This window comes from Saccopteryx leptura, chromosome 9, assembly GCF_036850995.1.
Source record: "Saccopteryx leptura isolate mSacLep1 chromosome 9, mSacLep1_pri_phased_curated, whole genome shotgun sequence".
Classification (NCBI taxonomy): Eukaryota; Metazoa; Chordata; class Mammalia; order Chiroptera; family Emballonuridae; genus Saccopteryx; species Saccopteryx leptura.
Genome location: NC_089511.1, coordinates 58,104,237 through 58,130,258, shown reverse-complemented (window position 1 = coordinate 58,130,258; position 26,022 = coordinate 58,104,237). Strand labels below are relative to the sequence as shown.

Genomic DNA, 26,022 nt, shown 5'->3' with positions numbered 1-26,022 from the left:
CATATATAAAAATTAACTCAAAATGGATTATAAAACACTTAGGAGAAAGAGGAGGTAAATCTTTATGAACATAGATTTGGCAACTGTTCCTTAGATATGACACCAAAAACATATGCAACAAAAAAATAAACATCATCAAAAAACTTTTGTGTGGCAAAATGATACTACTATCAATAAAGAAGGCAACTCCCAGAAAGGGAGTAAATATTTGTAATTCATGTATCTTATAAGGGACTTATATCTAGAGTACATAAAAAAATCCCCTGAAACCTTATTATAAAAAAAATAACCCAATTTTAAAATGGCAAAAGGTCAGAACAGACATTACTCTGGAGAAAAACAAATGTCCAATAAGCACATGAAAAATGCTCAATTATCACCAGTCATTATGTAAATGAAAGTCAAAATCACACCGAGGAATTTACTTCACACCCACTAGATGGCAATAAGAGATATAGTCTGACTAGACAATGGTGCAGTGGTCCCTGGTTTGAAACCTCAAGGTCAACAGCTTGAGCACAGGCTCATCCAACTTGAACACGGACTCATGGGGTTGCTGGTGTGAACACAGGATGAAGGACATAATCCCAAAATCGCAGGCTTGAGCCCAAGGTTGCTGGTTTGAGCAAGGAGTCATTGGCTCAGTTTGAGCCCCAAAGCATATATGAGAAGCACTCAATAAACAACTAATGTGATGCAACTTTTCTGCTTCTCTCTCTCAAAAAATAAAAAATTAAAGTAAAAAACAACTGTCCTTGTATTTTTTTGTTTGTTTTTAAAGAGAAGGAGGGAAAGTGGCTGTCGGAAAGGGAGAGAATATTCTTATAGTTGATATTGATAAAATTAAGAAAAACAATGGATACTATCACTTAACTATACAAAAAACTTCCTGGTGATGATTAATTTTAGATACAGTAAATGTAAAAAAAAAAGCAGTAAAATTTGCTACTTTAAATCAACTTCTATTTTAATTCAGAAATTTAAATACACTTTCATAGCAATTATAAAAAATACAACTTTTTTTAAAAATGGCATTTTCAAGAAAGGAGCCAAAAGCAATAGCAAAATTACATGATTACAGCACGCTAAATCTTCACACAATATCCTTCAAATAAACATCAGAAAGTAGAGTTATCACACAACCCTCTCCTGTCATCAAATTATTCTTTTAATTGAATTTATCAGGGTGACACTGGTTAACAAAAGTATACAGGTTTCAGGTACACAGTTCTAAAACACATCTTCCGTAGACTGTATTTTGTGTTCACCTCCCCAAGTCAAGTCTCTGCCCACCATTTTCCCCTCCTATACCCTCTCATCAAATTACTTCAAACCTAATGCAGCACATGCTCATAACAGCATAAACACGGCTGTTTCATTTCTTCGGCATCATTCTGCATAGCACTCTTCCTTAGCTCCTACTACAGCAATTAAGTTTGTTAGGTCAAATTAAGTCTAAAAAGTATGGTTTTATGTGAGTGGGCACTGGTTATTGACATAAGTTCTTATTCTTTATAACAACAAAAAAATTAGTTTATATTGTTAAACTGGAAGGCACTGGATACACGGCATACCAATCTTCTACATGTACTGAGGTGGAATCAGATATATTTTAAAGCACTAACAAGAAAATTCTTTTAGAAACAAACAAAAAAAACAAATAAAATCTGGAATTACCATAAAATGGTTTTATTCTAGCTTTTTTCACTGTTTCACATTTTTCTCCCGATATTATTGTAAATACGTTATAATTACTCATCACTGAACTTCCTAATATAATTGGAAAGATATGATTTGAATGTATTCTGTATGTACTTGAATGGCAAGAGCTCAGAAAAAGGTAATTGCAAAGATGTGTTTTATACTATTGATACATTTTCCCTACAGATGTTTACATAACTCATTTCTCAAGCTCACCCATCCTATATTACAAACATTGACTCCTCTGTGCTCCCTGGTCTCATCTGAAGCACGGAACACAGTAAATGATGTGAATGATTTTCTCCACTCTTCTAAGTATGATACACAGTCAGGGCCATTCTAGATGCCACAGGGAATTAGGGTTTAGTATTTCTTGGAAACCCAGTTGAGAAACACTGTGATGGACACAAGCACACCTCTTCTTCCCCAACCTCTCCCTCCGCTGGTACCTATTTAACTAAAAGCTGATTTTCTCCTGTATTTACAACCACAGGGGACAACAGTTATCTTAAGGTTCCTCTTAAGTTCTACTCTTCTTCAGTCCAAACCTTTGTTAAGTTCAGTACAGAACAAATCATGACTTCTTATTTTCTATACACAAACAACAAAAAACTTCAAACTTTTTCTAGAGATCTAAAATCAAGAATTCTTCAATAGTTTGCATAATAAATATAAGATACACAAGAATTTTGAGTTAATCTATTCCTATGAAGTGATGATGAAAATGAATTATTTTGCTCGAAAAGGTATTGTCATTTTGAAAACTTTTGCTTGACTCTCTTAAGAGGATAAACAAAAGCTAAGAGATGTGAGATTTTTGTGATATGCACTACCTGGAAAACTCTTAAGGTTCAATTTACTAAGCCACACCAAATAATTTAAGAGAATCCCATTCCACACTAGATGAAATTTATTATAGTGCAACATAATTTGAAACAAGATTATTTTTCTTGCTAACATTGTGGGGCAACAATTTAACTTCACTTGTGATTTGACCTCTTTCCTCTTAAGATGATGGTGACAAGATTCTAAACAAAAACCTCTGAACCAGTTAAAAAAACCTACCCCAACATATTAACACTTGTTACACTACACTATACTATACTATAACCATGGGTTAGCACACATTTTCTGTAACGGGTCAGCCAGGATTTTAGGCTTTGCAGACTAGTCTCTGAAGCAACTACTCAACTTTTATCACTCTTCCACAAAAGCAGCCATAAGTAATGAATAAATGAGTGTATGGCTGTATTTCAACAAGACTTTATTTATGGATGTTAAACTTCGTATTAATTTTCATGTCTTGAAATATTTCTTAAACATAATTCTTAGCTGGTTGGATAGTTGGTTGGTTAGAGCACTGTCCTGAAACAGAGATTGCCAGTTTGATCCCTGGTCAGGGCACAAAGAACAGATGAATGTTCCTGTCTCTTTCTCTCCCTTCCTTTCTCTAAAATAAATTAAAAAACAAACACATAGGCCCTGGCCGGTTGGCTCAGCGGTAGAGCGTCGGCCTGGCGTGCGGGGGACCCGGGTTCGATTCCCGGCCAGGGCACACAGGAGAAGCACCCATTTGCTTCTCCACCCCCACCCCCTCCTTCCTCTCTGTCTCTCTTCCCCTCCCGCAGCCAAGGCTCCATTGGAGCAAAGATGGCCCGGGTGCTGGGGATGGCTCCTTGGCCTCTGCCCCAGGCACTAGAGTGGCTCTGGTCGCGACAGAGCGACCCCCCGGAGGGGCAGAGCGACACCCCCTTGGTGGGCAGAGCGTTGCCCCTGGTGGGCGTGCCGGGTGGATCCCGGTCGGGCGCATGCGGGAGTCTGTCTGTCTCTCCCCATTTCCAGCTTCAGAAAAATACAAAAAACAAAACAAAACAAAAAAACCCCCACATAATTCTTAGTTCATAGGCCATGAAAAGCAGGCAGTGGGCTGAATTTGGCCCAAAGGCCAGAGTTGGCTATCCCTTATATAGTCTTTTATGTTATATGTTTATTTTTAAATTTTTTTTTTAAAAGTGAGAGTAGGAGAGATACCGAGACAGACTCCCATATGCACCCTGACGAGGATCCACCAGTGACCCCCATCTGGGGCCGCTCTCAACTGAGCTATTTTTAGCACCTGAGTGGAGGCTCCATGGAGCCTTCCTCAGCGCTTGGGGCCTACGTGCTCAAATCAATTGAACCATGGCTGTGGGAGAGGAAGAGAAAGGGGGTTGGGGGGGAGGAGGAGATGGTCACCTCTCCTGACCAGGGATCAAACCCAGGACATCCACACGCCGGCTCAGTGCTCTACCACTGAAACAACCAGCCAGGGCCTAAAATGTTTTAAAATTACAGGTTCCAGTTCTAGAGACTTTGAAGACCTGTTTTTTGACCTTTCATTTTAAAATTTACAAGACAAGTTCTCTCTTTCTGGATAAATATACTCACATGAAGGAGAAAAAAAAACTTCAAAATAAAAATCCCTACTTATAAAGAAAAAAAAAAAGAAAGAGTAAAACAAATGTTTCACCTTAAACAAATTTATAATTAGGAAACACAAAATTTTTATTCCATGCACTATAGAACAATATGCATAGATCTGGTACATAATTTCTTAGTTTTTAGTTTAGAAAAAAAGACAATGAGGAAAAAGGTTTATAAAGAGCTCCTCCTCTTACACAAAGTTACAACTAAGACCAGCAAGCCATTGCCTGCATACCCATCAGCTCTGAATATAAATCACACCTAAGAACTGGAATTTACCTAAACAAGCTCTGGGTCCTCTTTAAAAAATGCACAATTAATCATTGAACACTATGGCTCGTACAATTTGGGATACTTTTGAATAAGAAACCCCTGTCTCCATAATGTAAGGAAACAAGAATACTGTGTCCACAGTCATCAAGTTATAAAAAACCTTCACAGTCTGTTTCACCTTTATCAAAGGCAAAGTAATTACTGATACTTTCATGGATTATTCCGATCCTCAGTAGTTTCTAAACAGAAAATAAATTTTGCACAACCTTTTATGTTTGAGTTTTCCAAAGCAAGATACCAGTACAAAATTTATTGAACTGGCAGAAGTCCATGGGCTAAAGAAAAAGGAATAAAGTATAAAATGTTTACCAACTTTATCCTTCTAATTTTATAAGTTTCAGATATTGAGACCTAATTGGCTTCTTGCGTCTGTCCATTATGAACATAATTCAATCTTCTGTTTACTATTCATCAGTGCTTTTTGCTTGGGGTTTCACTTTGCGACGAAGAAGATCATTACGGCCAACTTCAACCATTTGTTCTTCCCAAGATTCAATTTCATTATAATAACGATTTTTATCATCCTCAGCAAGTTGAATATATACCTGAGAAAAAGTGTAACTGTTAAAATGATTTCTTTAGAAGAATCTTTGCCATTAATTTCTGGAATGCTTCCATTATATACTATAAAAATTATCTTATTCTTCTAAAGTATAAAGGGGGGCTAGAGAAGGAATGTTTTTGAGAGATAAAAATTAAATGAGAAAAAAGATGAGAAAGATTTTGCATTAAAGTTGTTACAATTGGCCCTGGCCAGTTGGCTCAGTGGTAGATTATCAACCCAGTGTGTAGATATCCCAGGTTTGATTCCCAGTCAGGGCACACAGGAGAGGCAACCATCTGCTTCTCCCTTCCCCCCCTCCTCTCTTTCTATCTCTTTCTCTTCCCCTCCCACAGCTATGGCTCAACTGATTGGTGCACATTGGCCTGGGTGCTGAGGATGGCTCCACGGAGCCTCCGCCTAAGGCGGGTAAGAGCATGACTTCAGAGGGGCAGAGCATTGGCCCCAGACAGCAATTGCCAGGTGGATCTCGGTCAGGGGACATGTGGGAGTCTGTCTATCTCCACTCCTCTCACTTGGAAAAAAAGGAAGAAAAAAAAGCCAAATTGGTTCTAAGAATATGAAATTATTTTTAAATATTTTAAGTGTTAGTAATATATACGGCTATTTTCACGTGGATCAAGCCTTGCCCTAATACATTCTCTCAAAGATGTTTTAACTAGGTACTGAGACTAAAACACACACTTACTTGCTTTTGAGAATTAGAGAGATTTTTCCAGCTTTCATTTACACTCTTCAGTTTTAACTGTAAAACAACATATGTATAAGAAGTACTAGACACAGAGACTTCAGTGATTAAAGACAGATCTTTTTTTATTACTCATTCCAACAAAAACTCAAGATACTAACAATCACAGGTAAAGCTTATCAAAACTTAGCATCTTTTCTTTCTAAATTAAACTATTAAACTGTTAAAATACACAAAATGAGTAGAATAAAGATATCTTTTCTATTGTGATATAACAGATATAATAGTTTCAGGTACACAAAATGATTCAATATTTGTATATATTCTGAAATGATCAACACAACAAGTCTAGTTAACATTTGTTATCATAACTTTTTTTCCTCAGAACTTTTAAGATCTACTCTCTGAGCAACTTTCAAATACGCAATATAATATTATTAACTATAGTCACCATACTGTACATTATAGCCTCAAGCCCTTATTTATTTTCTAAAAGGAAGTTTGTTCCTTTTGACCACCTTCATCCATTTTGTCCACCCTCCAGCCCTGGCAACCGCCTATCTATTTCTTTATCCATGAATTCAGTTGGGTATTTCTTTACTCTGTAAAATAAGATTACACAGTATTTGTCTTCCTCTGGTCTGACTTATTTCACTTAGCATAATGCTTTCAAGACCCATCCATGCTGTTGCAAATGGCAAGATTTTTTTTTTTACGGCTGAATAACATTCACATACATGTATATACGTATCTCACTGTTTGTTTATTCATTCATCATTGGACACTTAGACTGCTTCCATGTCTTGGCTGTTATAAATCATGTTACAATGAACATGGGGGTTCAGGTATCTTTTCAAGTTAGTGTTCTCTTTTTCTTTGGATAAATACTCAGAAGTAAAATTGATGGACATATGATAGTTCTAATTTTAAGTTTTTCAGGAAACTCCATACTGTATTCCATAGTGGCTGCAGCAAACTATGCACACGGGTTCCCTTTTCTCCACATAAACACAGACACATTATTTCATACCTCTGATAACAGTCATTCCAACAGGTGTGAGGGCAAATGTGGTTCTGATTTGCATTTTCCTGACAGTTAGTGATGTTGAGCACATTTACCATCTACCTGTCAGCCATCTTTATGTCTTTTTTGGAAAATGTCTATTCAGATCCTCTGCCCATTTTTTAATCAGTGATTTTTTTGGGTTTTTTTTTGCTATTGAGGGAATCCTTTAGCTAGTTTGGATATTAACCCCTTATCTGATATATAGTATGAAAATATTTACTCCCATTTGGTAGGCTGCCTTTTCATTTTGTTGATGGCTTCCTTTATTGTGCAGATATTTATTTTTTGATTCAGAAATACTAATATTCAAGTATATTATGTCACAGTATAACTTCAAAGATTGTTTTTAATTCCTCCTTGTAGCTAAATGTTTTCTTCTAAAATGTGCACCAAAGTCTTTAGGTGTACTGTAGTCACAGGAACAATACAACATCACTCCTCAGTTCTACTTAGCTGAACTTAATTATGTGACTTGGGGAAAAAATCAAATCACCTCCCTTAGGCTTGGTTCTTCATCTATAGAATTAAAGGGACACAGAGACCCCTTGGCTGGAAGAGAGGCAGTGAACACAGCGTACCTACCTCACGCTGGCTATGCTGTTGCCCCCAAAGAGCAGCAGACAATAAGGGGGAAATGAGAGGCAGAAGAAGGAGGGAATAAAGGAGAGAAGGACATAGTCGGAAAAGTATCTGTTTAAAGCTAGGAAGAGATCATCAGTGTTTTTTGTTTTTGTTTTTGTTTTTTTGAGATCATCAGTGTTTTTAAGGAGAAGTAGAATGAGAATAACTTAGTTGTTCTGAGCATAACTTTGAATTTCATTTTTCTATCAACAAAAATAGAGGTACCAGGTAGTACCTGAGACTATATAACCATTATATTTTAAACTTACCTTCAAAAATACTCCTAACACATTCAGGGACAGATATTCATTAAATAACTGCTCTGACTCTTAGCTTTAGAAGGAATTACTTACTTTAATGCTTGTTTCTTTCCTAACTAATCCCTTTCTTATCCATAAAGTTTAATCCACAGTTTCATATTCACTGAGTTCAACAATAATTTATGAAGTTGCATACATAAGTAAATTGACTTTTCATCTAAATAAAATAATTCATTAAAAAAAACTAGAGATGGAAAGATGTGTTGCTCCCTCCTAAGACCCCATTAAAAATGTAAAGTACAATGTAGACCCACAAAGTAGCTCAGGAACTGACAGCACCAGGGAGGTATAAAACAGAGGTAAGGACAGAGGACTGATTGAAAGTGTTTAAGAAGAGGTTCAATCTCCACCGTGGGCAGATTCTAGGACATTTATCCTCTCAAAACAGGAAAATACGTGTTTACTCAGTATATACCAGGTACAGTAGGGGGCAATGGTGCCAGGCTGAAAACAGGGAAATGCAGTGAAAATGTATACTTTATTCCAGAAAGAAAAGTAAAAAAGGCTAAGAGTTTAAAAAGTTGACAATATATTTATTGTCAACAATTGAACATACTCAACTGTACATGGTAAGAAAAAGGATTTTTCCATAAAAGAGATACAAGAAAGAAGGCCTTATTTGTATCCAGCACTATAGTAATTTACTATTTTTCTTTACTACCTGACCCATGGCACCCCTAAAATTTCCTGTCTAAATATTTTTAAATGAAAATAAAATTTAAAAACCAAATGCAGTCATGTTTTACCTGTACTGTACCATCCTTAGCTTCTTGGAAGCGTTCAGCTACATAAATATTATATGCTGTGCGAGGTCTTTTGGGTTTTCCAAGCAGTGTCAACTCCTGAGTAATAAAAATGGAAGAGTCAATACAGTTTTAACCTCTGTAAGACTTAATTATACTTACAGAACTGTATTCACTGCTATGCATTATGCAGAATGTTCCTTAGAACCAATGTTATGATTCTTATATAGAATACGTGATTATTCCTTTCTGGGGTCAGAATTTTTATAGCACAAAGTTTTAATAATTTTAACAGATTTTATGAGTCATTTTCCATACATTTCCTTTACGTATTATTTTCATAGTCTCCGTGAGCCGAGTAACTGAGCATATATGTACAAATCTTTTTAAAAGATAAAGCAATCTCAGTTTCATTCTTACAGAATACTATCATCTCCTTGGCCAAACCATTACGTGTCTCCCCAGAACTCCAGAACACTAGAATATCTGTTTAATCATCTCTCATTTCATTCCCTTGCCTCATGTCTATCAACCTTTAAACCCCAACAGATGTGTTAAATTCTTTTTACTCAGTATCAAAAATAGGGATAAAAAAGAAGAAAAATATACAATTATCCCCTGATATCTGTATCAACTTAATTTCTGAATTTAGAGAATGAAAGATATTGCATTGTCCTAACCCAGCATTTGAATACATATGGATAGTGAGTACTACTTGTAATTTATAAAATGCTGTGGTTTTTAACTACTGTAGTAGACTCCAGGCACTTTACAACTTAACTATCAACCCTTTTATTTCTAGAATTACTAGTAGGGACTTCTCTCCTACAGAGAAGAATTGTGATTGCTTACAATTTCCTAGTTCCCACACTTCTTACCTGATCTCTAACTAGTTGGTACTGGGAATCTTTAATAGGGAGGGAAGGAAAATTACAAAACAGAGGAGGAATGGAAATGTGAGGGAAAAAACCCTCAGGCTTCGGGTTTAGCATGTAAAGAGCTTGCAAGTCACCACTCCTTCCTAATAAGTATAAACTGAATAGATTGAAAAATCAACACTCTTCTTGGATCCATAAAGGACACAGGGAAAACTGTTGCCCCTCCCCTCGGATTGGAGACAGACAAGCCAATACAGAGTTGGGGCTTACCAGAGCAGAGAAGCAGAGACTAAGGAGGAGACCACTGAGTGAACCAGCTCTGGGTAGGAACACCTGAATTGTAATTAACAAATTGCAACCTGACCAGGTGGTGGCGCAGTGGGTAGCGCAGAGGACTGGGACATGGAGGACCCAAGTTCGAAACCCAGAGGTAGCCAGCTTGAGTGTAGGCTCATCAGGTTTGAGCAAGGCTCATCAGCTTGAACCCAAGGTCACTGGCTTGAGCAAGCTGTCACTTGGTCTGCTGTAGCCCCCTGGTCAAGGCACGTATGAAAAAGCAATCAATGAACAACTAAGGTGCCACAACAAAGAATTAATATTTCTCATCTTTCTCTCTTCCTGTCTGTCTGTCCCTCTCTCTGTCACACACACACACAAAAAAAAATTGCACGAGGTTGTGTGTGGACAACTCCAGAGTTTAAGAACTCCAGAGGACCCAGACATTAGGAGGGCCCTCACAAAAATGTGAGATTTACAGCTCCAGGACTTTGACCAGATTGCCACAATAAATATCTAGAAAACTTCACCACCCCCCTTGCTTCCAGCATTGGGAGGGGAAAAGAGCCATTTTTAAATGTCTAAGCATGCTATCATTCTTAACAAGGCTTGCCCTGAGGGGTAACTAGTTGATCAGAATTAACCTGCCAGGCTATCACCAGAGCCTAACTGACCTGACGAAAGGAAAATACCCAACTCCAGCCCACTCTAGCCATCCTGTCCCACCAAAGGAGAGAGAAAACCGAGAAACACTTCTGTAGTTCAGTCCAGAAGCACAGGATCACTGAAAGGACAGGACCTAATCACGGCACCTGAGAGCACTTCCCTTGTCCCCACACCTCATCACTCTATTAAGGTGCATTTAACAGCAATTCCTTTTACCCAGTTTATCATGTGTCCGGCTATCAAGAAAAATTCCAAGGCACACTAAGAAACAAAATACATGGTTTGAAGAGGCAAAGCAAGCATGGCAGGCATGTTGGAGTGACCAGATCAGGAACTTAAAAGAACTATGATTAATATACTAATACACTAAGGGTCCTAGACAGCAAGCAAGAACAGATGGGCAATGTAAACATAGTTGGGAATCCTAAAAAAGAAATGCTAGAGAGCAAAACACTTATCGGAAATAAATGGTGCCTACAATGTGCTTATTAGTAGACTAGACACAGCAGCAGGAAGAATCTGAGCTATGAGACTCAATAACAGAATCTTTGAAAACCCCAAAACAAAGAGAACAAAGGTTGAGGGGGGAAAACTAGAATACCCAAGGACTATGGGACAATTCTAAAGGTGGAAGACAACCATAGCAGGAATAGTAGAAGAGAGAAAGAAAGAAGTATTTGAAAGGGAAACCCCTTCTCTCTGCCCAGTCCTCACTTCTGGTCATCTCCACTCTTAGCATTGGCTGGGTGCACTAAGGAGAAAGGGAGAATAAAAAAGGGTAAACTTTAGCACTCACCCCTCCAAATACCATCCCTGTGCAGTCTGTTACTTCCCACTCTTGCTATCTTTTCTGGCTCCCTTTTACTAACTGATCAGTAACCTTACATCACTGACTTGAAAATAGTCCCATTTTCTTAAAACATTAGGGTTGTGGATATATAGCTTGGCATCTCACATTAAAGGCTATAATGTACTTTTTCAGAGAAACAGCTTTATCTCTGATGATCACTTTATATATTATATGTACTGGAGCAGCAAGCTGCCCACCTCACATTGAATACTGGTTTTATAAAAAAAATGTAGTCTAATTTTTGAACCTTATGGGGTTTTTATTGAGGAAAAGCAAGATTTCATCTTAAATGCACTTATTTGATTAAATAAGTAGGTACTTTTCCCTGATGTGTTAATAAATTCAGTCTATTCAGCAATATTCAGAATCAAATTCACCATTATCTATAGAACAATTCAAATCAGTAGGCTATTCTAGACAAGACTCAGAAACCAAGATTCTTACCATTCCTGATTTAGCTGTTCCTACAACTTTCATGCCAGTGCAGTCCTAACTACGTATCTTAAGTTCGGATACATCCCAAAGTAGCACAAGGGTTTGCAAGATATAGACTCAATGACAAATGCTGCAAGTGGCAGAAGAGCGGTAGCCAACTGTTCCTAACTAGAGTATACCTGATGACTTTCTATGAGATAGCCACACATATCATCAAAATAAGATAAAACAGCTATATTTATATAGTTATATAAACTGCACTTCTTTGTCAAAGGAAAATTATTTCAATGACACTCACTCTCTTTTTCATTATTGATTTCTTTTTGGAACGTTTTTGTATAAGTTCTTTTTCCAAAGATACCCTCTGAGTTGGAGTTAGCTGCTCCTGAATTCTGTTTATCTCTTCTTTGTATGCCTGCCAGTCTGCCTTGTAAGCATCTTCATATATCTATAAATAAAAAACCAGAAAGATGTCAATAAACTGTTGCTGACTAATTAAACAGCACATCTGCCAAGGAAAGACAACTGCATGACTTCAGACAAAGACATACTAAACCATCAAGGGAAAAATGTGCTCTGGGATCACATATATATGGGCCAAATCATGTTGTTGTTTTTTATTTCATGTGTATGCTAATGAAGGTGAAAGTCTAGCTATAAGCTTTCAATTTCAAATTGCTGCCAACTCTTCATCACTAACCCTATACAGCCATATTCTCATCATTTATGTAAATAAGAAGGTATGAAGTTCCTTTATAGATAATGAATGTTAAAAAATAAAATTCTGGGTCATCCGGTCCCTTAAAGGACATGAAAACTGTTCCTAATCGCAGAATGACAGGTCAGCAACGTTGGAAACCTATATGCTTACTTTTTTCTCTGAATCAGGAAGGGTCCTCCATAGTTCTGCGATCTTTTTAATTAATTCTGAATTTCTCGCTTCTATGGATTGGAATGAGAAAAAAATGTCACAATTTTATATCTCAGCATTAATTCCTAAAAATTTTCAGGAAATCATAATCCATTTGCTCTAAAATTAAGTTTTATTAGACACTTCTATGCCACATACAACTTAATACAACGACTTAGCATTTCTTTAACCAAGTAATTTTTTTTTAATTTAATTTTATTTTTTTCATTTTTCCGAAGCTGGAAACGGGGAGAGACAGTCAGACAGACTCCCGCATGCGCCCGACCGGGATCCACCCGGCACGCCCACCATGGGGCGACGCTCTGCCCACCAGGGGGCGATGCTCTGCCCATCCTGGGCGTCGCCATATTGCGACCAGAGCCACTCTAGCGCCTGGGGCAGAGGCCACAGAGCCATCCCCAGCGCCCGGGCCATCTTTGCTCCAATGGAGCCTTGGCTGCGGGAGGGGAAGAGAGAGACAGAGAGGAAAGTGCGGCGGAGGGGTGGAGAAGCAAATGGGCGCTTCTCCTGTGTGCCCTGGCCGGGAATCGAACCCGGGTCCTCCGCATGCTAGGCCGACGCTCTACCGCTGAGCCAACCGGCCAGGGCTAACCAAGTAATTTAAATAAATTCAATATTTCACCCATATTGTTAAAGTCTGTTATCTAATAATCAAGCAGTGTATCACTTATCACCAAACAGTCCTCAGAAATTGATCACTAATTTAAGCAGTTGGGTAATAAATTTAAGTTTTTTTTGTTTTTTTTTTAAGCATGAGGTGGGGGGGCAGACAGGGACAGAGACAGGAAGGGAGAGATGAGAAGCATCAATTCTTCGTCGCGGCACCTTAGTTGTTCATTGATTGCTTTCCTATATGTGCCTTGACCAGGGGGCTCCAGTGAGCCAGTGACCCCTTGCTCAAGCCAGCAACCTCTGGGCTCAGGCCAGCATTCATGGGGTTGTGCCTATGATCCCGCGCTCAGGCTGGCGACCTTGGGGTTTCAAACCAGGGTCCTCAGCGTCCAAAGCTGATACTCTATCCACTGCCCCACTGCTTGGTCAGGCAAATTCTTCAAGTTCTTTACTTCGTATTTCAATCAAACACTTTTTTCCAAGTCTTTTAGGAATTAAGTTCATAACACGTTAAGAACAAAATATAGTCTTGATTTATATACTACCATCTCAGATTTAAAATACAGTAATATTATTTGCAAACAAACTAAATTTTTCTAAAATCAAGTCATTATTCCCCACTTCCTTTCTCATCCTAACTAAAATGGCAGGGTGTACATGCTCTAACAAACCACTCATTAGTTTCAACTTTTACATTTTAAAAGATGTGAGCACTTAAGCATGTGTCATAAACCAATGCTTTATGTGAGAATTTTTATTACAGCTCATTTGATTTTCACGTGTGCCCTGTGATATACTGCTTGTGAAAATGCTTTAGAAATCATAAGCAAAGGTTAGCTATTATTAATTTAGCTCTCTTTACATTACAACCCAAATGAAAGCCTTACAGCCTATCTAGGGAGTCATCAAACATCCAACCTGGAAATCTTTTAGTGCAAAAGCTCTTGAAATCAGCAGTAATCTGTATAGAGTTTTACAGTTTACAGACCACATCCACAGAAGTTATTTCACTGCAACTTCTGTTAACAATTCCCTGAGGCAGAAATAGCTAAGCAAGAAATAAAATAATCTGTCAGTGGTCCTCTAAGCCAATGGCAACTAGGCCCCAAATTAAGCTTTTTCATAGCCTCTTCCTGTTTGCTTTTCATTCTACATGCCTGCTATTTTAAAAATACTTTTCATTAGTTCTTAATTATATTTAAAACATTTCTACATTTGGTAAAAAGAAAACATGTACCATACATTCACGTGCTATTTCACAGACCATAAAATACAATGGTTATGTTCCTGCAGTCACCGGATGGTTGGTAGTGCAAATCAAGTGTGCAGTTTAACTGCTTAGTGGGCTCTTGATTACATCACAGAAGAGTACAAGCCCCCAAAACTCCTTACCTGGGTTCTGCGCTTTAAATATGGGTAGCTTTTCCTTAGAAAATCGAACATATGAAGACATAGGCTTCTTTGGATAACTACTCAAAGCTGATGAAAACCATCTCGGTATATATACAAAACTACATATAAATAAAAAGAAAATAACCAACGTTAGTTATTTAAGTGCCAATATTTGTAGGTACATAAATATATCCCAAATAAGATGTCATCTGGATGCTATATATACGACATCTTCTGCAAGAAAGCTAAAATCGTGTCCTAAGCAGAGGGAAGACCTTGCAAACCAGAATTTGAACTCAGAGCCCTTAACTCCCACCAAGGGCAGAGCGGAAAAAGCACCCAAGCTCCTCTCCTGGGCCCCGCCTCCTCAACGCCTAGATGTGGGCGGGAGGCTGCTGGCGCGACTTTACAAAGAACGGCCCGATCGGTCAACCAAGTGCTCCGAGGCTGGACAGGGTGGAAGGCGGCAGGAAGCAAGGCACTGGCTACTACTGGGGTAAGGCCTGCAAAGCCACCGTTCCCTTGGCCAGATCGAGGTCTGAATCAAAGGGTCCAGGTAGCCCTGACCTCCTAGGAGGGGCAAAAAGTGGAAGACGAATATATACTCCACCTGCAAGGCGAGCGGTCCTACCTGAAGGGAGAGCGCAGTCGAGTCCCACAGCCCGCGCAGAGATCCGCTCCGGACTTTCCCAGGCCACTCAGCACGCCCCACAGGCCCCGAAGAAGCGCCATTGCACCCGCCCACAAGGCAGTGACCGGGCCCCAATCTCGTAGAGAACCCTGCACAACAGGACAAGACAACAATCTGAACCTGCGCTCACCCTTGCACAGCTCGCGTTCATACCCTGCTTGCGATGCACGATGGGAAATCTATTGACTTCCGGTGGATAGCTAGGGAAAGAGGCGAGACAGAATTGGCGCAGGCGCCGTAGTGGCTCCCCCAGTGGGCGGGGCTGCAGAAAAGGAGGAGGAGCTCCGGAGAGGAGAAGGCAACTGCTGCTGTCTCGCCAGCCGAGGCCCCTAGCTTCCAAGGGACGCTGCTGAGCCGCTCTGTCCCCGGCCGCCGCCTCCGCAGTCGGTACTTCTGCGGGGCCCGGAGGTGATGAAGATACGGCGGCGGCCTCACCGGGATCAGGCACTGATTGGTGTCTCCCGGTGTCGGCTGGAGAGGCGAGTACGTAACAGACAGTTTACCAGCCGGAAGCTGGATGGTTGTGCCGCCCACGCTGCTGAGGTCAGATTGGCGGGTGCTGAGCGCCCAGCAGAGCCTCTCTGTTCAAGCCGGAGCTGGAGCGGAAAATAATACCGAACAGTGCAGTAGAGGATTGGGCATGTTTTTAAACCTAAAAATGCACGTTTTTAGACCTTTCCACAGCTCCTGATTCTGTGTGCCTGTGGGGTGCGAATCTGCGTCCTTAACCAGCTTAAAATTTGATAAGTTCTAATGCCAGTAGTCGTGAGACCACATGTAAAATAACACCGATATAGGTCATCGTCCCATCTGCTGCAGCGGACCCTGACCTAGTCTTCAGGCTTGTCATGCAACCTTGCTTAATTTGCGGGAAGAGACTTGGGCTACTGAGTTGTCCGAAGACGGAAATTCTAACCCCAGCATTAACATGAAGGTTTTAATTCAGGAATGTCGCATTCTCTCTCTAAGATTCAGTTTCCTACACTGCAGATGAGGATTTGTCCTCGATCAGCTTTCGCAATCAAAACCCTGAGAACTTGAGACAAGAACACTTTGATGTGCAGTACAACCATTTTCTTCTGTGTAGGCAATGGCATGAAAAAGATTGGGAAGACCTAAACTAAAGATATGTAAGGACTTTTCCAGCTTTTATGTTATGGATACATAATAGCATTTCCTGAAACAGCCTTTCCTCTGTTGAATAGCTGTAATTGTTAGGAAATTCTTACCTGTTAACAATTAGCTGAGAGTCTACTTCCTTTCTGTAGCTTTGAAACATTGGCCCTTTGGTGCTACAAAGGACTAAGCTCACTTATTTTAAGTGGTAAAGAACTATCACCACTTCCCTTTTCATACTCTCAGGGTTGAAAGGGACCTTCCAGATCATGGGTTCAAACCTCTCATCCTGTCATGAAGAAAAGTTGTTTATTTTTTCTGAGTACACGTGTTCAAGGCACCAAACATAGATAAAACACACAGCATTTCTGCACCCCCAGAAAAACATAGTGGCAGAGGAAAAGAAAGAAACAATTATAGTGTCAAGAAAGAAATATGTGTAGAATTCCTTATAATTACATTTTGGGAATAAATTGTTTTCTCTAGCCTGACCTGTGGTGGCGCAGCAGATAAAGCGTCGACCTGGAAATGCTGAGGTCGCCGGTTTGAAACTCTGGGCTTGCCTGGTCAAGGCACATATGGGAGTTGATGCTTCCAGCTCCTCCCCCCTGTCTCTCTCTCTTTCTCTCTCTGTCTCTCCCTCTCTCTCTCCTCTCTAAAAAAATGAATAAATAAAATAAAAATTTTAAAAAAATTTTTAAAAAAATTGTTTTCTCTAGTTTTGTAGAATGTTTTTATTCTTTTAAATGTATAAATTCATCTTCTTTTGGATTATTAAATCTTTGTTGTTTTAAAGTGTCATTCTGATAAATCTTGCTCTAAAGAGCTTATAAATCTATACTATTACATGCCTATTTTCAAATCAGATACCAGTATTCTTTAAAACTCATTTATATCACAGTGATTTTATTCCAAATGCAGTATTTATGAAGAAAATTTAATTCTACCTACTTGCTCAAACAGTCTTTGACTAAAAAGAGAGACATCTGGTTTCATTTACATTTACTTTATAAAACATGAAGACTTACCACGGTTGTTCTCAGGGTTTTGTTCCTTTATTTTAAAAATTCATCCACTCCGATGACTTTATCTCTTCTACGCTCATGATTCCCATATTTTACATTGAACTCAGACCTCCCCTTTTAGTCCTCTTTTTTATGTAACCATTGTCTTTTGGACATCTACCATCATGACTCACAGATACTTCCATTTTCCCTAAACAATTCACTGTCTTTCTCCTATCTTGAACTCCTCTTGTTAAGAGAGACCAGTATCCCATTTGATTCATTCAAGCCAATAACCTGATAAGTCATTTTATAATCTCTCCCATTGACTACTCTCCCATCAACCAACTGATCCTAAGTATTGCTGACTCCTCATTAACCTTTCTAGTAAATATTTTCTTCATTTCACAGTGTTGGTAAATCAGCTCTCCAAAACAAAAGACCTAATTTGTAGTTGTTGGGCAAATAAGTTTGTAAAGTTTGTGTTACTTGGTTTTGCTCACTTTTATTGTTAAAAATGGCCACTGCTCATGTGATGATGATGCCACATGATAGTGCTAATTACCTTTCTGCTTGGGAAGGGGCTTGGTTATGCTACTGTGTGCTGGAGGAGGGGTTGTCCTGCCAAAAAGTTTTAAAAGGAGGAGCTAGGGGGCCATTTTGGGAGGAGACCACATTGTTGCAGGGAGAGAGGCCACCTGGCTGCAGAGGAGGCAGGCAGCCAAGATGGAGGCGTGCAGATGGGAACCAGAGGGGACTGAGTGAGATGGTGGGGCCTTTGATTCTAGGAAAACTTGGAAAAGATTCTCCTAGTCTCATTATATCTTTTTCAATTTCCCTTAACAATGGTTTATAGTTTTCATTATATAAGTCCTTTACATTCTTTGTTATGTTTATTCCTAAGTATTTTATTTTTTTTTGTTGCAATCATGAAGGGGATTATTCTTTTGAGTTCGTTCTCAATTGTTTTATTGTTGGCATATAGAAAGGCTATGGACTTCTGTATGTTAATTTTGTATCCTGCAATCTTACTTATTGGCTTATTGTTTCTAGTAGTCTTTTTGTGGATTCTTTGGGGTTTTCGATGTATAGGGTTTATCATCTGCAAAAGTGATACCTTTACTTCTTCTTTTCCGATATGGATGCCTTTTATTTCTTTGTCTTGTCTGATTGCTCTGGCTAGAACCTCTAGTACCACATTAAATAAGAGTGGAGAGAGTGGACAACCCTGTCTTGTTCCTGATTTAAGGGGGAAAGCCTTCAGTTTGGTGCCATTTAATATGATGTTAGCTGATGGTTTATCATATATGGCCTTTATCATGTTGAGATATTTTCCTTCTATACCCATTTTGTTGAGAGTCTTAAACATAAAATTGTGTTGTATTTTATCAAAAGCCTTTTCTGCGTCTATTGATAAGATCATGTGGTTTTTGTTCTTTGTTTTGTTGATATGGTGTATTATGTTAACCGTTTTACGTATGTTGAACCATCCTTGAGATTCTGGGATGAATCCCACTTGATCATGATGTATTATTTTTTAATATGTTGTTGTATTCGATTTGCTAGTATTTTGTTTAGTATTTTAGCATCTGTATTCATTAGAGATATTGGTCTGCAGTTTTCTTTTTTTGTGCCATCCTTGCCTGGTTTTGGTATGAGGATTATGTTGGCCTCATAAAATGTGTTTGGAAGTATTGCTTCTTCTTCAATTTTTTGGAAGATTTTGAGTAGAATAGGAACCAAGTCTTCTTTGAATGTTTGATAAAATTCGCTGGTATAGCCATCAGGGCCTGGACTTTTATTTTTGGGGAGGTTTTTAATGGTTTTTTCTATTTCTTCTCTACTAATAGGTCTGTTTAGGCTTTCTGCTTCTTCTTGACTCAGTCTAGGAAGGTTGTATTGTTCTAGGAATTTATCCATTTCTTCTAGGTTGTTGAATTTAGTGGCATAAAGTTTTTCATAGTATTCTACAATAATTCTTTGTATATCTACGGTGTCCGTGGTGATTTCTCCTCTTTCATTTTGGATTTTGTTTATATGAGTTCTTTCTCTTTTTTCCTTGGTAAGTCTTGCCAAGGGTTTGTCAATTTTGTTGATCGTTTCACAGAACCAGCTCCTTGTTCTATTAATTTTTTCTATAGTTTTTCTGTTCTCTATTTCATTTATTTCTGCTCTGATTTTTATTATCTCCTTTCTTCAGCTGGTTTTGGGTTGTCTTTGTTCTTCTGGAAAAGATTCTCCTAGTTGTGGAACCAGAGAATGTGTGAATGGGTTTTGGTGCCCGTGTGTTTGCTTTTACTCGCCGGCTGAGTGCGAGGCTAGAAATAAAGAAAATGGCCCACCAGTTCTTGGCTCTGTAATTTCATTACCATCTATCTGAATCAATTGGGAACTAGTATGTGGCAGGTGGCCATGACAGAGGTTGTGACTACTGGACTTAAAGTAGTGTTTGCCAATATCTGTGGTTTAAATACTACCACCATGGCTGAATTCAGAACTATCAGCTTGATGTCACTGAACCTGAAGTTGGGCAAATACACATTATTGGCTCTCCAAACCTGTACCAGCCAGCTTCTGTATGCCACCAGTTCAGGCTCTGCCATCGTTACCCAAACTTATAGTAGTTTTCCTTCCAGTCTCACTTCCCTCCAAACCGTATTTCACATTTCACCAGCCCACTCTTTTAAAAGACAAATTCCATTTACTCATTTGTTCATTAAGTATTTACAGAGCACTAACTCTGTGCCAGGCAGGCAATAATTTTTTTAAATTTTCTTTTTTCTACCCCCAGAGAGACAGAGACGGAGCAGGAAGGGGGAGAGATGAGGAGCATCAACTCGTAGTTACATCACTTTATTCATTGACTGCTTCTCATACGTGCCTTGATTGGGGTGGGGGCGCTCAGCCAAGCCAGTGACCCCTTGCTCAAGCCAGTGACCTTGAGATCATGTTGATGATCTCACGCTCAAGCCGGCAAACCTCGGGGAGGCAATGATTATTCTATTTCTGTACTTGAAACCTTCAGTGGCTCCTGATTACCCTCAGAATCAAATTTAAATTCTCAAATATGGCATACAAATCTTCCATGAACTGGCCTTTCTGTTTCCTCTCTACTTTATTTCATCTTTGCTTAAAATAATTTATTATTTAAATACCTACTTCTTCTGATTTATTAAATACATCGAAGTACTTTATTTGGCTCTGAGTTTATCATTGCATTTTGTGTGATATTCCAAAGTTATGGAAATCACTGACTTAGAAGTTAGGCAGCTCTAGATTCAAATCCTGCTCTTGTTACTCTGACTGGCTGTGTGACCTTGCCAAATGGCAATCTCTGACCCAGAGTTTCCCTCTGTGTGAAATGGGGACAGTATATAGTTGATTCCTAGGATTCTCGTAAAGATTAAATTAGAAATTTGTAAAATGTTCTTAGCAGGCCCTGGCCAAGTGGTTTAGTGAATAAAGCATCATCCCAGCACACCAAGGTTGAGGGTTGGATCCAGTCAGGGCATGTATGAAAAGCAATTAGTGAATACAAAACTAAATGGAACACCTATGTGAAATGAGTTGATGCTTCTCTCTCTCTTTCCCTCTCCTTTTCCCCCCTCAAATCAATGGAAATATTTTTTAAAACGTTCTTAGCAGAGTCCTTACCACATAATTAAGACTCAATAAACAGTGGCTAAAATTATCCTTACATTATTTATAACAATTATTATTAGCTCCCAAATTATTATAGGTATAGTATGAATTGTCCCCAAACAAAAAAGTCAGATTTGTATCATAGCCCTGTCATTACTTTGTCATTCCCTCTCCCTATTAAATAACATACATACATATTATATACATACATATTTTATACCAGTGTTGCTCTTTTCTTCCTATTGAACTTTCAACATTTCTTAGTGTTTGAGCACAAATACTATGATATATAATGAAAAATTAAAACAATACACCATTAGGTTGTAATCATACTTTAATGTTTTTAAAACATTTTAACATAATTTTATTTGCTTATCTGATTTACAAATTAAAGAAGTAAACAGAGAAGGTATTATCATGATCATGTTTCCCAATTTACATATGAGAAAAATTAACTTCAGAAAGCCCAAGTCATAAGGTTACAATAGTTAGCAAGTGGTGGAGGTGAAACCTGGTTTTCTGATTCATTGTCTTTTGCTTTTCAAACTGTCCCCCAGACTCAGTTAAGAAAACACATAATACCAGCTCACAGTATCTTCCTTGGATCATAGCAATGGTAGTCAACCTGGTCCCTACTTCCCACTAGTGGGCATTCCGGCTTTCATGGTGGGTGGTAGCGGAGCAACCAGAGTATAAATAAAAACATAGATTTAACTATAGTAGGTTGTTTTATAAAGACTTCTGCTGCCAAACTTAGTGAAAATCTGACATAAAGTACTTGGTAAGTAATTATTATTATATGCTTTAACTTGCTGTAACTCTGCTTTATAAATTTTATAAAGTAAAGTGACTTCCCTACTTTATAAATCACCATTACTGTGGAACTGGTGGGCAGTTAGAAAATTTTACTACTAACAGAGATACAAAAATGGGCAGTAGGTATAAAAAGGTTGATTACCCCTGTTCTATAGTGTGTAAGCTTGTATTATTTACCTGTAACATATCACATACCTCTCTGGTTTGTAATCCATTTTTATGTGTACGTATTTTTTCTAATATATGGTAAGTTACTTGAGGACAAGACCAAGTCTCTTGTTTCTTTCAATCCCTTATAGTACCTGTCACAGTACATTGAGAATGACAGATGGAGATAGGGAGGGAGGGACAATATGAAAAGATTTGTATCTGCACAAATTAGTTTTATACAGCCTGACCTGTGGTGGCGCAGTGGATAAAGCGTCGACCTGGAAATGCTGAGGTCGCCGATTCGAAACCCTGGGCTTGCCTGGTCAAGGTACATATGGGAGTTGATGCTTCCAGCTCCTCTCCCTTCTCTCTTTCTGTCTCTCTTTCCTCTCTCTCCCTCTCTGTCTCTCTCTCCTCTCTAAAAATGAATAAATTAAAAAAAAATTTTTTTTAATTAGTTTTATACAAATTTGGCCCCACAGAAAACAGCAACTATTTGTTAGTAGTGTTATTTTCCAATAAAAGCACAGTTATGTATGGAGATGAGAACCATGTAAAATTTTGGAATATACATATGAATGTCATGAGCATGGTTTACTGATATTTGCACATGGGCAAAGCCAAAGGGTATCACAATAAGTAGCAGCAGCATTCAGAGACCAAGGTAATTCCCTGAGGAATAAAGGAGTTAGATACATAGATATGTAGGTATCAGTGGAAGAAAAAACAACCCTAAAAAGAAAGTAGTAATGCTTTTGTAATTATAATGGATAAATAATTCAGTTATAATTGAAGCAATCACCTAATAGATTTAACATGAGGAATACATGTAATGCTGAACTCCTAAGTAAAATATATTTCTAGAAATAAGATTATACTGAAAACACCACATTTAAGAACAATTTACATATCAATTAACTAGCACTGTGATAGGCATTGGACATGGCACAAAAAGGTAAAATATTGTTCCTGTGGAAACAAAGTATAACCTTGCAAACATTTCAAAAGTATAATAATCTGTTGAAGCATTCAGGGGAAAAAAGTATAATCTGAATATTTCCTAGTGTATCTTTCCTGTAAATTTTAATAAAATGTATAATTTTTTTCCTTCGAACTTTTCATTTACTAATGGCCTGTTATCATTTCACTGAAGTTTGCCTTTAAATTCAGTATACAAAAGGATGGAAGGGAGAGAAAAATTAGAAAGATCTATCGCATATTAATAGTTCCCAGTTATCCAAATTAGTTTGATTTATTTCTCAATTAGAACAACGTCTGCATGAAGCCTTAACTATTAAGAGCATATTAGCCTGACCAGATGGTGGCACAGTGGATAGAGCGTTGGACTGGGATGCAGAAAACCTGGGTTCAAAATCCAAGGTCACCAGCTTGAGCGCAGGTTTATCTGGTTTGAGCAAGGCTCACCAGCTTGAGCCCAAGGTCACTGGCTTGAGCAAGGGGTCACTCAGTCTGCTGCAGCCCCCCAGACAAGGCACATATGAGAAAGCAATCAACGAACAAGTAAGGTGCCACGGCGAAGAATTGATGCTTCTCATCTCTCTCCTTTCCTCTCTGTCCCTATCTGTCCCTCTCTCTGTCTATCACACACACAAAAAAAGCATATCAGAGTTATTTTTAGTCATTGCTGTAGCAGCATTATGCAAAATAAATATAGCTTTCTATTTTAAAGCTGATTCTATGAGTCAGCAGGAGGTAGGACAAGCAAAAAGGATAACTATAATTTTATGCAAATTTATAAAATCCAAATTGATATTGCTGGATATTCCTAAAAGCTGGCTTGAAGAGTGGGATAAATCTAGAATGATTATATTGGTAGAATAATGATATTAATAAACAGTATAACCTCAGTGTTTGCCCTCACATTACTGTTAGATACCTGATCAATAGAAATAATTTATTACTCATCTGCATGCCAAGCATTTTAATGCATTATTTCTAACCCTTTTTTTTATACATCCTACAAGGAGGAATTATTTCTATTGTACAGATATGAAAACTAGTATTCAAAGAGATATAGGAAGAAGTAACTTCCTTGTTGCATCTTGTTAAAAATTTCCATTTGTGAATCCAGTTTGCAGTCTTCAAATTATATTTGACTTTGTAAGCCTGATATCGGGAAACCAGTCATGAAGTTGCGTTTTGTTTTTCCAACACTTGCTCACATTCTATTGTTTCTTTTCTATCCCCAGAAAGACTCTTTCTTGACTGCTTTAATGAATGCATTGTTTAACATATTAAGTTTCTTTATTCACTCATTTGTTCAGTCATTCAGTAACACTTAAGTTTGAGTTTTTTAAAATTACACTTATGCATGGGTGTGCATGTATAAGAAGTGTGCAAAGTAATACACACAAAATTAGGTTTAATGGTGATTATACCTGAGTATTGCAGGAGTGATAGATGGTACTCACTTTTTACTTTATATAGATCTGTACTGTTTTATTTTTTCCAAAATACAACCGTAGTATTCCTCTTTTGTAATAGTTTTTTCAGAAGTAATTTCCTAGTAGAAGCCAGTACTATACTAGATACTACAATAAGTCCTAAAATACAAGAATGACTAAAGCCTGACCAGGCGGTGGCGCAGTGGATGGAGCATCAGAACTGGAATGCGGAGGACCAAGGTTTGAGACCCCAAGGTCACCAGCTTGAGCACAGGCTCACCTGGTTTGAGCAAGGCTCACCAGCTTGAGCCCAATGTTGCTGGCTCAAGCAAGGGCTCACTCGGTCTGCTGTAGCCTCCCCGTCAAGGCACATATGAGAAAGAAATCAATGAACAACTAAGGAGCTGCAACGAAGAATTGATGCTTCTCATCTTTCTCCTCTCCTGTCTCTATCTGTCCCTCTCTCTGACTCTCTCTGTCTCTCCCACAGGAAAAAAAAAAAAAAAAAGAATGACTAAGGCATGATCCATCTGTTTTAATCTGCCTGCGAAAGTAGAGGATGTTTTCATTGAGAAGGTGACATTTGAACTGTTTTTTCTAGTGGGGAAGAGTGGAGGTGCTCTCCTGAGAAAGGAAACAGTATGTGCAAAAAAATAGGTGTTCGTAAGAACTTGATGTACTTAAAAAACAAAATATATGGGAAAAGGAGTGATATGAGACAAATTCAAACAGGCTGAGTGGCATTAGATGTGGAAGGGCTATGTGTTATATGCCAAGGAGTTAGCAAAATATAGACAAATAATTTTTGAGGCAGGTTAAACTTGTTTTTAGAAAAATCTCTTTGGTAGGAACACAGAGCGATGGGAGGGAGGAGACTGTTAAGAGGATGAGTTAGGAGACTACTGTTACAGGGGTGGGTAAAAGTAGGTTCACCGTTATGAGTGTGCAAAAGTTTTTTTGTTTTTTGTTTTTGTATTTTTCCGAAGCTGGAAATGGGGAGAGACAGTCAGACAGACTCCCACACGCACCTGACCAGGATCCACCCGGCACGCCCACCAGGGGGGACGCTCTGCCCCTCTGGGGCGTCGCTCTGTTGCAACCAGAGCCACTCTAGCGCCTGGGGCAGAGGCCAAGGAGCCATCCTCAGCGCCCGGGCCATCTTTGCTCCAATGGAGCCTTGCTGCGGGAGGGGAAGAGAGAGACAGAGAGGAAGGAGAGGGGGAGGGGTGGAGAAGCAGATGGGCGCTTCTCCTGTGTGCCCTGGCCGGGAATCGAACCTGGGACTTCTGCACGCCAGGCCGATGCTCTACCACTGAGCCAACCAGCCAGGGCGCTCAAAAGTTTATTCTTGTATTATTATTTATTATTGTATTATTTGTATCATGTAAACCTACTTTTGCCCACCCCTGTATATTGTGTCCAAAATACCATCACCATAAAAATAAATAGGGATCCTTGGAAAATGCCAGATTCCATACCCAGGACAGAGAAAGTATAAGATAAGCTTGGTACATCTTTTATGCCAAACAATAAATAAGTCCTCAAGTAATATTGGAGCTTGTGAAAAGGACATCGGAGTTGGCTTAACATCCTCTGGAGGTAGACAATAGGAGGTAATTGGTGAGGAACTACTGTTTAAGCTGCTCAGTCTATGGTGTTTT

At 38.7% G+C, this 26,022-nt stretch overlaps 1 protein-coding gene across 1 annotated transcript; it reads right to left on the bottom strand.

Annotated features, from left to right (window-relative positions):
- Positions 1-949: 949 nt before the first annotated feature.
- On the bottom strand, positions 950-15,464 carry TFAM (transcription factor A, mitochondrial). Its single transcript, XM_066348507.1, has 7 exons — positions 15,169-15,464; positions 14,538-14,656; positions 12,474-12,544; positions 11,901-12,050; positions 8,501-8,596; positions 5,748-5,804; positions 950-5,042 (listed from the first exon to the last, which is right to left on the bottom strand). Exons 1-7 carry the CDS (start codon positions 15,267-15,269, stop codon positions 4,902-4,904), a joined length of 735 nt encoding a protein of 244 aa, XP_066204604.1. The 5' UTR covers positions 15,270-15,464; the 3' UTR covers positions 950-4,901.
- Positions 15,465-26,022: the final 10,558 nt, after the last annotated feature.